The sequence below is a fragment of the Vicia villosa genome, unplaced genomic scaffold (genome assembly GCF_029867415.1).
Source record: "Vicia villosa cultivar HV-30 ecotype Madison, WI unplaced genomic scaffold, Vvil1.0 ctg.000251F_1_1, whole genome shotgun sequence".
In the NCBI taxonomy this organism is placed as follows: Eukaryota; Viridiplantae; Streptophyta; class Magnoliopsida; order Fabales; family Fabaceae; genus Vicia; species Vicia villosa.
The window spans coordinates 305,001-317,423 of NW_026705104.1; the positions used below are offsets into that span (position 1 = coordinate 305,001).

A 12,423-nucleotide genomic window follows, 5' to 3' on the forward strand; every position below is an offset into this window, starting at 1 on the left:
TTGAGCCAAGGTGTCGGCGTTTCGTCCAGGGGTCAGGTAGATATTGATATAGGAGTCTCGTCGAGAGGCGGAGCAGGAGGGGCCGATAATTTTCAGGTTTCATCTTCAGTACCAGTCTTTCAATCCGGTCAAGTAGTTGGGAATAATTCTGAAGTGGGAAGTTTTGACGAGGCTATTTCTCAGTTCCGGACAGAACCTCCTTTGTCGGCAGACGCGATGATCAGTTCTGGGCATGTGGCTGAGGCGGTTTCGGATCCTTTATTGTCAGCTGTCAATTGTTCTTTTGCAGATTCTAAACCTGTTGTGATCAAAAAATGGTGCCCGAAGAAGATTAGAAAGAGGTCTGTAAATGGGTGGGGTAGTGGTGGGAAGGGTGGAGGTAATTTGTTACGTTGCAGTGGAGGTAAGAAACAAGGAAAGTCTAAAAACAGTAGCAAGATTTTGAGCCAGAACGGTCTTCATAGTGGGGAACATAGAGGTACTTTATTGGTGAATTTCAATGAAGGTTCGGGGAGATTTGAAGGGTCTCAATGTTCTGTTTTTTATGGTGATCATATTGAGGAATCCGATATTGTTACAAGTAATGGACACCAATGGAAATATTTGAAAAATGATTTCGTTGGGAACTTGTGGGATGCTATAGCGGCGTTGGGTGTGGTTGATGTGGAGGGGTGTGGAAAAAAAATTTGTTTGAAGCGCAACATAATAGACAGAGATAGTGAGAATGGGGAAGGACGGGAGGTGCTTTCTAAAGAAGTCTCATGATCATTGGCTCTTTTAATATAAGAGGGGGGTTAATTCTCTTAAGAGGAAGAGAATTAGTGCTATTATCAAGAAATCTAAGGCGCACATGTTTTTGATACAAGAAACAAAGATTACTAATATGGAGGATGGTTGGGCTAAAAGTTTTTGGAACTCTCCGGAGATTGGATTTTCATTTTCAAACTCTTTGGGTAGGTCGGGAGGCTTGATCACATTATGGGATAAAAATAATGTGGAGGTTGTGAGTAGTTTTAAAGGTGATGGGTACTTGGGCACGAAGGTGGAGTGGAAGAATAGTATTTACTACATTGTCAACATTTATTCTTCTTGTCTTATGAGCAAAAATAAAGAGTTGTGGAAGAAGCTTTTAGAGTTGCAAAATACCTTCAACGACGGTTAGTGGATTATGGGAGGGGACTTTAACGCTATCAAACATTCTAGAGAAAGGAAGGGGAGGATGGTGGTGCCGAATCATTGTGAAATGGAACTTTTTTCGGAATTCATTGATGAAAGTTCTTTGGTGGATGTTCCGTGCAAAGGTAAAAAAATTTCTTGGTTTAGCGGTGACGGAAAATCCATGAGTCGTCTAGACCACTTTCTTTTTTCTAGTAGCATCGTTTCTAATTGGGGTGTGGTTGGTCAATTAATTGGTGATAGAGACATCTCAGATCATTGCCCGGTTTGGATTATGAAGGATAAATTGGATTGGGGACCAAAGCCCTTTAGATTCAACAATGAGTGGTTCTCTCTTGATTCTTTTCTTCCTTTTGTGGAGAAAGAATGGAAAAGTTTGGTGGTGGGAGGAAGAGGCGATTTCATTCTAAAGGAAAAACTCCGATTATTAAAAGATAAACTAAGAAGGTGGAACAAAGAGGTTTTTGGGAAGATAGAGTTGGATATGGAAGATGGAGTCCGGGACTTGAATATTGCCGATGAAAGGTTAGCTTCTTTTAACGATGCTTATTTTGATGCTAATCTTGCTTTTAGGAAGGAATCTAGTGCTAATTTTTGGAGGAATTTGAGGCTAAAAGAGAATATGCTTCTTCAAAAATCTAGAGTGAAGTGGATTAGGGAAGGATATTCTTATAGCGGTTTTTTTCATAAGATGATGAAACAAAGGAGAAGGATAAATCATTTAGGTCCCATTATTACCCCGGATGGGTTGGCGGAGTCGGTTGAAGATGTTAAAGAGGCGGTATTTAATTTTTTTGAGCACAAATTTTTAGAAACGGAGGAGACTAGGCCGGTTTTGGATGGTATTTCGTTTAATTCTATCAACGATTTGGAAGCGGCGGATCTTGAGAAGCCTTTCTTAGAGGCCGAAATCAAAGAGGCGGTGTGGGAGTGTGGTGGAGATAAGAGCCTGGGTCCGGATGGCTATTCTTTTGAGTATTTTGAGTATTTCTATGAAGGAAACGCTATTTCGAAGGCAATCACCTCTTCTTTTTTGACTTAGATCCCAAAGAAACCAAATCCGGTGTCTTTGGCCGAATATCGTCCCATTTGTTTGGTTGGTTGCATGTATAAAGTGGTCACAAAGCTTTTGGCGGGGAGACTTAAAAAGGTGTTGTTATCGATCATTTCAAATTGTCAAAGTGCGTTTGTTCCCGGTAGACAATTGCTAGATGGAGTTTTGGTGGCTAACGAGGTGGTCGACTATGCTAGAAAAGAAGGTAGTAAATGCATTCCTTTTAAAGTTGACTTTGAGAAAGCATATGATAAAGTAAGTTGGAATTTCCTAAGGTACATGATGCAAAGGATGGATTTTGGCCATAGGTGGTTGAAGTGGATGGAGTTATTGGTGTTTAATAGTAACATGTCGATTCTTGTAAATGGTAGTCCGACTAAGGAGTTTACCGTTTCTAGGGGTTTGAGACAAGGAGATCCTCTCTCTCCTTTTATTTTTGTATTGGTGGCCGAAGGATTAGCGGGCTTGGTTAAAAAATCTATTGAAGTTGGAGATTTTCAAAGGTTTGAGATTAAGAGATCTTGTGGGGTTGATATTCTCCAATTCGCGGATGACACCCTTCTTGTGGGCGAAGGTAGTTGGAAGCAAATTTGGGCGATTAAGGTGGTTCTTCGTGCTTTTGAAGTTGTTTCGGGCCTTGGAATTAATTTCCAAAAAAGCAAACTCATTGGGATTAATTCTAATGCTCATTTCTTGGAAGCGGCTTCTCATGTTCTTTCTTGCAAGTTGGAAGATAGTAATTTTTTTCTTCCTCGGTATTCCCATTGGCTTTAATCCAAAGAAGGAATCTACTTGGAATCCCCTCGTGGTGAAGTTGAAGAACCGCTTGGAGGGGTGGACTAATCGCTTTCTCAATTTGGGAGGTAAAATTACTCTTCTAAAATCCGTGCTTAGTTCTTTATCTATCTTCACTATGTCTTTTTACAAAATGCCTCCGAAAGTGGTTAAAAAGATTACTTCCATTCAAAGCAATTTTCTATGGGGGGAGTGGAGAACAAAAGGAAAATTCATTGGGTTAAATGGAGGGATGTCAATCTTCCTTTTGAAAGGGGGGGTTTGGGTGTCAAAAATATTGCTTTGTTTAATGTGGCACTTCTTAACAAATGGAGATGGAAGATTCTTCAAGGCACCGATTCTCTTTGGCATAGTATTTTGAAAGCCCGTTCTGGTGATTTGTCTCATATGATGTTGAGTGGGGATAAGGGGTTGTCACCTCCTCGTTGTTCTTTTTGATGGAGAGACCTCATGAAAATTTCTTATAATTCTTTTTGTGACCCGATTGTTGATTGTAGTAGGTTCTCCGTCAATAATGGTTTCAACACCCCTTTTTGGCACGCTAAGTGGTTAGGAGGAACTCCCTTGAAAGTCCTATTTTCGAGTCACTTTGAGGTTTCTAAGTTGAAGCATATTTCCGTGGCGGCGATGGGCGGATGGGGTAATGGAGGGTGGATATGGGGTGATTTTGGTTTGGAGGGGAATAACCATTCGGTTGATGTGGGGGAGTTGAGAAATTTCGTGGACGGGTCGGAAGGGCGGAATGAGGGGAGGGATGGGGTGGAGTGGTTCTACAATGAGGAGACGGACTTTTCGGTGGCGTCTTGTTACTCATTTCTTTTGAAGCGACTCACTCCTTTCGGTCCTCCTAACAAAAGTGACGAAGCTTTTGGCCTTTTGTGGAAATTGGAGGTGCCTTTCAAAATCAAAGCTTTCGGATGGAGACTTTTTCTCAATAGATTACCTACAAAGGATTTGTTGTTGCTTAGAGGTATCTCCCTTCCTTTAGATAATATTGCTTGTTCCTTTTGTGGTGTTGATTTAGAAAAGTGTAGGCATACTTTTTTTGTTTGTGGGGTGGTTAAAAGGATTTGGAATGATATAGCTTCTTGGGTTGGTATGGGAAATAGGGTGGAGGATGAGTGTTTATTACCAAGTTTTATGGAGTGGCACTCCTTATTTAAACTCAAGAAAGTCAAGAGATGTAAATTGGGTGTGGTTTAGTTGGAGGTTACTTGGTGTCTTTGGTTATCTAGAAATGGTGCGTATTTCCGGAACGATGGTTGGAGCGTCAACAACATCGTTTGGAACATTAAATTCACGGTGTGGAGATGGTCTTTTTGCGGGAATATTACCGTTACTAATTACAAATTTTACGATTTTTGTAAGGACCCTTTGTTATTCCTTTCGTAAGAGTAATTGGTTTGTAATTTTCCTTTTTGTCGGGTTTTCCCGTTGACCATTGTATTCGGGTTTGAGAACCCCTAGTTCTCCTATATATATATATATATATATATATATATATATATATATATATATATATATATATATATATATATATATATATATATATTCCTTGCTTATGAAAAAAATAGAATGTAATATATGACTAAGAAATTTGTGGTAAAATAATTAAAAAAAACATAAAAGTATTAATGGTTCTCATCAGACTCTTTCTTATTAATTTGGTCCAAAAAAAATTGAATATTTTTATTTTATTTTTTCATAAAATTTGCTTGATATTATAATGCTCTATTTCAGCTTAAAAAAACTATTTATTTTTCTTTCTTTTTGTTTATTTTTATTCTATATTTCTCAAGGTACTTTTAAGGTACGCCATTCTTCGAACTATTCATTCTATTTTGTGTTACTGAGGGTTTATATTTGACAAGATATTTTTTGAAAGCGTTTTATATTTTCAAATCTGATTCAAGAGTTTATGTTTCCAAATCTCTTTACATTTAGCATGGTGCTTTTTGACTTGTAGGAAAGGTGAATGAGACAAATTAACTTTAAAAAGCACATATTATGGATGTGGTTCAAAAACTAACCCAAGTTTGTATGTTGTTGTTGTTTTGTTGATAAATGTTGTTTTAGTTGTTGTGTGTTGTTGTTTTGTTGTTGTTGTTGTTGACAAATGTTTCTCGAAACAACAACAAAACATTGCTAAGTCACTAGAAAAAACCTTCTTGCGACTTAGCAATGTTTTATTTTTGTGAATCTTACAGCATTAATTACTTATGTAGATTGACAGAAGATCCCTCAAAGTTTATTATAGTGTATGTAGATTGCTTGTTTCACTAACCCTTCATTGAACATGCATTCAGTTAAATTGATTTAGAAAATATTGTGAAAACTATGCCAAGAACAGAGTATAATAGGGAACACAATAGGAAAGCAAGAAGGACAATGAGGATTGGTTATAACTGCTACTCTTTACTTTCTCTTTAATCAAGATTACAAGTGTTACAAGAATAAAAAATAACCCTCTCACCCTAAATTAGGATTTTCCGTATGCAATGATGAGAGACTAGTATGCTATTTATAATAAACTAACATACTAAATTAATGCGCTTTTTCACAAATACACGTTACAAGCCAGCTTAGGGTACAAGTTAACTTAACCAATTGGACATAAGAAACATGCCCAATTCAAAATACTAACAACCCTAGCATTTAGATACCCACATACTAGAACACACTTCGACTACAGTATGTATATCTTCAACACCAACATGTGAACATACTTCGACGACATACTAACCTATGTCGAACCCAAAGCTAATCTTCGACCCTCTAGAGTTCGATCCAATATCTCACAAATCTCCACCTTGGAACAAACTCTAGTATCAAAGAACAAACTAGCTTTCGTCATGCAGCTTTATCAACTGCATATAGTGGAAAAACTTGCAACATTATGATTTGTCGAAACCTTTAGCACTTGGACTTCTCCACACTCGATTAATCCTCTAACGAAATGCAACCTCACATCAATGTGCTTGGTTCACTTATGATATGCTAAGTTCTTAGACAGGTGTATGGCACTTTGACTATCACATTTAACAGTGATACCTCAACTTTGAAGTTTCAGCTCCTTCGCAAAACCATCAAGCCACAATGCTCCTTTCACAGCTTCAGTGAGGGCGATATATTCCTCTTCAGTGGTTGATAAGGTGTAGCAACCTGCTTAAAAATTTACGTTCAAACGAGTTGCCACCTACTTTATTTGGACAAGTGAGAAACCCTTAAAAAAATAAGAGATTAGGGTCAGTAGGTAATTTAGGCAAAGGGAAGGTGTTAGGCACCCTTTTGCCTCCCTTGTACTCAAGGGGACCCATTTAGTCTTTAGGTTTAGGTTTTACAAAAAAAAGGTTTTGACAACTGTTGACTAATAAATAAATATAATATATAAAAATGGGTTAAAATCAAGGGGTTGACCTCCTATGATATTTCAGTCATCGCCAAAAAAGGTTTGTAAAAAGAATGTATTTGACAATAAAAGATATCCTCAAAGGTTTTGATAGGGTCATTGTCAGATCGAGACAACAATAACCAAAGGCCAGAAACCGTGTATAGCAAAAATGAAATAAGATGGGGCCATTGTGAGATCGAGATAACAACGGCCCAAAGCCAAAAGACATGTATGACAAAAAAAAAAAGATAGGGCCATTGTCAGATCGAGACAACAATGGCCAAATGTCAAAAGACAAAGAGTAAAATAATGTGAGAAAGGGTTTTCAAAAAAATAATTAAATTTCAATACGAAATGCCTCAGGTATTCATCATTGGCCAAAAAAGCATTTTTAGGGCATATAAAATCATTAGCTAAAACATGTATTAAACGAAAGAAAAACATTTTTGAAAAGAGAGGAGGCCTCAAGTATCATCATTGGCCAAAACAAGGTTTTTTTGTAAAGGGGGGCCTCATAGGTAATCATCGGCCAAAACGTTTGAGTTGAGGTATTTGAAAAGGTGAAAGGGTTTGTCGGCCGTTGTCAGTTAATCGATAACGGCGGGTTAGGGTTGTTCAAGACAACCCTAAGGTAAACCCTCAGAGGGAGAAGAGAAGCGTAAAAAAATTTAAAAGCGTGGGAAAAAAGATTGTGTGTGAATTTTTGTAAATTGTACGTGAAGTGAAAAAAGGTCCCTTTTAGGGTTGCTAAGACCCCTTTTTATAGAGCTAGAAATTAGGTTAAAATCCATAAAAGGAAATAACCCATATTCAAAAGCCCAACAATCCATTTTGAAAATTAGTAAAAATAGGAGAAAAAGTGTGAAAATGCCACTTGTGGGATTCAAACCCGTGACTTCTTACTTGCAAGCCTTATTCCTTACCAATTGTGCTATGTTATTTATTTGAAGCAAAAACCCAATTGAAAGCATATGAAAGGCAATCAAATATTTGTTATTTAAAAATATAAATAATTTACAAGTAAATTATTATATTTTTAAACAAATAATTACAAAAATCCAAAATATTGTAAATAAACCAAGGAAGTTTATAAAACCCAAGTTATAAAAATAATTATGAATTTTGAAATTGGGCCTCATATTTTATGAATAATAAGCCCAATTAAATACACAGTTTTACTCAATGCATACTCTCATTTAATCAATAAAATCTAATGACCTCACATCTTATGGATGATAAGCCTAAGATATTGAATTGAAGTATACATGCATTTTATAATCTTGATCACACTTATATACATATATATATATATATATATATTTTAATACATACGTATTTTAAATGATGTAATAATTAGAAGGGAAAAGTCTTAGTGGGTCAAATTTGGGGTATGACATAAGGCAACAAACTTTTGAAGTGTTTCTTTCCAACTAATTGTTGTCCCAAACATAGTGAAAACATATCCTGAAATAGATTTTCAGGAATCCATACAACCTGCATAATCAAAGTCGACATATCCTTCGATTACTGCTTTACTATCTTCACCCAAGGCTCCACCATAAATTAAGACTCTGTTCAAAGACCCATTTATGTACCTTAGAATCCAATTCAATGCTTGCCTGTGATCCTTTCCATGATTCGCTATGTACGTGCTTACAAAACTTACTGCATATGTTATGTCGGGTCTAGTACAGATCATAACATACAACAAAGAACCAACTACATTCCCATATGAGATTCTATTCATATAGGCTCTTTCGACATCAGTACTGGGACACTGATCAATACTCAGATTAAATTAAGGGTTTGTTGAAGTCACAATAGGCTTTGAATTCGACATACCAAACTTGTCGAGAATCTTCCGTAGGTATGCCTCTTGAGATAAGCATAACTTCGACTATTTTCTATCTCTTCAGATGTCAATCCCAAGAATCCTAGATGCTGCTCCCAGATCCTTCATATCAAACTCCTTATTGAGTTCAACCTTCACCCTCATTACATCTTCGATATTATTGCTTCAAATATTTGAATAAATATTTATTTTACCTTCAAATATTCAACCTTCACCCACATTTCTCTTCAAATAAAGAACATACATGATTTCAGTTAACAACCATATTGAGTCATCATGGAGTTTGAATCTGACAGATCCAACACCTGTAATCTTGCTAGCTTTGTTGTTTCCCAGCAATATAGATCCACCATCTCGATCACATAATTCCTCGAAAAAGTCTTTGTTTGGAGTCATGTTCCAAGTGAAACCTGAATCCGTAATCACTCCTTACTTGAGTCACTGCTTGAAACCTTAAGAACATCAGATGATTCAAAGTCCTCTTAAACAATGGCTGCGTTGCCATTATCCTTACCTCCATGATCTTTCAGGCATTCAGGACACAGCTTTCTTGGGTGACCCTCCTTCTTACCATCATTTCCCAAGAATTTTCCCTTAACGGCCAAACTTTCACCAATAGTCAAAGGTTTTTTCTCCTTTCGTTCGTTCAAGTCCTTAGAATACAGGGCTAATTGAACTTCTTCAAAGCTCAGGGACTCCCTTCCATACAAGAGAGTTTCTTTGAAGTGAGCATGTGATCGAGGCAAAGCGCACAACAGTAAGAGCTCTTGATCTTCATCATCAATCTTAACATTAATATTTTCAAGATCAAAAATCAGCTTTTTGAACATATCCAACTGCTCAGCCAACACTTTATCTTCAATCGTCTTAAATGAATACAAAGCTTGCTTCAGGTATAGTCGATTTACCAACAATTTGGTCATGTTCAAACTTTCAAGTTTCACCCATAACCCTGATGTCTTCGTCTCCTTTGATACGTGTCGAAGAACCTTATCACCAAGACTCAACAGAATTTCATTTTGGGCTTTCTCTATCATGGTAGTCTTTTCTCTTTCTGTTAGCGCATCGTCCATAACCTTTGCTCCCTTTAACGCTTCCAAACTACCTTGTTGAACCAGTAGGGATTTCATCTTCAAGCGCCAAAGACCAAAATCATTCACTCCGGTGAACTTTTTAATCTCATACTTTGTTGAAGGTATCTTCTCCATGCTCACCTCATCGCACCAATTTGTTGTGAAAACTATGTCAAGAATAGAGTATAATAGGGAACACAATAAGAAGGCAAGAAGGATAATGAGGATTGGTTATAACTTCTATTGTTTACTTTCTCTTTAATCAAGATTACAAGTTTTACAAGAATAACAAATAACCCTCTCATCCTAAATTAGGATTTTCCATATGCAATGATGAGAGACTAGAATGCTATTTATAATAAACCTAACATACTAAACTAATGGGCTTTTTCACAAAATACCTGTTACAGGCTAACTTAGGGTACAAGTTAACTTAACTAATTGGACAACACAAACAGGCCCAACTTGAAATAATAACAACCCTAACATTTCGACACCCACATATTAGAACACACTTAGACTACAGTATGTAGGTCTTCGACACCAACATGTGAACATACTTCAACGGCATGCTAACCTTTGTCAAACTCGAAGCTACCCTTTGACCCTCTAGAGTTCGATCCAATATCTCAAAAATCTCCATCTTAGAACAAACTCTAGTATCAAATAACAAACTAGCTTTCGTCATGCAGCTTTATCAACTGCATACAGTGGAAAAACTTGCAACTTTGTAATGTCTTCGTGATCATATCAGTAGAATTGTGATATGTCGAAACCTTCAGCACTTAGACTTCTCCACGCTTAATTACTCCTCTGACAAAATGCAACCTCACATCGATATGCTTTGTTTGCTCATGATATGTTGAGTTCTTCAATAGGTGTATGGCACTTTGACTATCACATTTAACAGTGATACCTCGACTTTGAAGTTTCAGCTCATTCGCAAAACCTTCAAGCCACGATGCTTCTTTCATATCTTCAGCGAGGGCAATATATTCCGCTTCAGTGGTTGATAAAGCAACAAACTTCTGAAGTGTTGCTTTCCAACTAATTGTTGTCCCAAACATAGTGAAAACATATCCAGAAATAGATTTTCAGGAATCCATACAACCTGCATAATCAGAGTCAACATATCCTTCGATTACTGCTTTACTATCTTAACCCAAGGCTCCACCATAAATTAAGACTCTGTTCAGAGACCCATTTATGTACCTTAGAATCCACTTCAATGCTTGCCAGTGAGCCTTTCCAGGATTCGCCATGTACATGCTTACTAGACTTACTGCATATGCTATGTCGGGTCTAGTACAGACCATAACATACATCAAAGAACCAACTATATTAGCATATGGGATGCTATTCATATAGGATCTTTTTACATCAGTACTGGGACACTGATCAATACTCATCTTGAATTGAGGGTTTGTCGGAGTCACAACAAGCTTTGAATTCGACATACCAAACTTGTCGAGAATCTTCTGTAGGTATGCCTCTTGAGATAAGCATAACTTCGACTACTTTATATCTCTTCGGATGTCAATCCCAAGAATCCTGGATGCTGCTCCCATATCCTCCATATTGAACTCCTTATTGAGTTCAACCTTCACCTTCATTACATCTTCAATATTGTTGCTTGCTATGAGAAAATCATCTACATAAAGCAACAAAATAACAAATGAATTACCAAGTTGAAATCGGAAGTAAACACAGTGGTCGAGATGACTTATAATGAAACTTATGAGTGCCATGAACTTGTCGAATCTCTTATTCCACTTTCGAGGAGATTGTTTCAGTACATATAAAAATCTCTTTAGCTTTCACACATAATCTTCATTTCCTTTTTCGACATACCCTTTAGGTTGTCTCATCAGGAATGTTTAATCTAGATCACCAAACAAGAACACATTATTCATATCCATTTGTTCCAGTTCAAGATCAAGTTCTACCACCATGGCAAGCGACATTTGAATGGACCTATGCTTCACAACAGGAGAAAACACATAATTAAAGTCTACACCTTCTTTTTGAGTAAGACCATTTGCGATCACTCTTGCCTTGTATCTTTTCGACGCTACTCCTTTGATTCCTTCCTTAACTTTGAAAATTTATTTACAGTTGACTAACCTTGCCCCAGAAGGTTATTTGACCAGTTTCCAAGTGTGATTATCATGAAGAGATTTCATCTCATCATTCATGGCCTTCAGCCATTCAGTCTTACTTCGACTCCTAATAACTTCCTTATTGTCTCTAGGTACTTCGTCTAGAACCTCACTTACTGAGATTGAGGTATAACTTATAAGATCTGCATACCAAAGTCTCTGAGGTGGCTTGATGACTCATCTCAACCTTCCACCCAAACTATTTTGTTGTGGAGTACTTGTAGTAGTTATGTGCCTTGCAATACCAAAGGCATCACAAAAGCTATCGAACGCCTCATTGCAAAACTCAAGGCCATTGTCGGTTCTCAATCTCTTGACCTTTCTGCCAGTCTGATTTTCGAGCAGAGTCTTCTAACTTTTGAAATTCTCAAAATTTCCATCCTTAGTCATCTGGATGAATACCCATAAGTTTCAAGAATAATCATCTACTAAGGATAGAAAATACCTCGCTCCTGAATGTGATGGATAACTTATGGGCCCTTAAAGATCAGTATGGATGTAATTAAGGGATCCATGTGTTCTTTGTTTGCCTTTGTTGAACTTTACTCTGCCATATTTTCCAAGTACATAGGGTTCACAAAAATTCAGCTTTTCAACTTTGTCTCCACCAAGTAGATTTTTTTCCCCTAATTCGAATAGACCACTTTCACTGACATGGCCCAATCTCATGTGCCAAATTTCCTTCTTCGACAAAATATTTATAGATGCAACATTTGTCGAACCACTTTAAACTTCAGCTTCAAGGGTATACAAGTCTTGTTTCTTAATGCCTCTGAAGACTTCCTTCGACCCCTTCATGACTTTTATAATACTTTTCTCTCCTTGGAAAACATATCCATTCTTGTCGAATTCACCAAGAGAACTCAAATTTCTCTTCAAATCACGAACATGCCTGTTTTCAGTTAACAGGCATATTGACCCAT

The 12,423-nt window shown here is 37.1% G+C and overlaps 2 protein-coding genes across 2 annotated transcripts; both read left to right on the plus strand.

Moving 5' to 3' along the window:
- The first annotated feature begins 1,168 nt into the window (after positions 1–1,168).
- LOC131625938 (uncharacterized) lies at positions 1,169–2,218 on the plus strand. The gene has a single exon (XM_058896775.1). It carries the CDS (start codon positions 1,169–1,171, stop codon positions 2,216–2,218), a length of 1,050 nt encoding a protein of 349 aa, XP_058752758.1.
- A 63-nt stretch (positions 2,219–2,281) lies between these two features.
- LOC131625939 (uncharacterized) lies at positions 2,282–4,228 on the plus strand. Its single transcript, XM_058896776.1, has 2 exons — positions 2,282–2,985; positions 3,526–4,228. The coding sequence occupies exons 1-2, from the start codon at positions 2,282–2,284 to the stop codon at positions 4,226–4,228; spliced, it is 1,407 nt and encodes a 468-aa protein (XP_058752759.1).
- Positions 4,229–12,423: the final 8,195 nt, after the last annotated feature.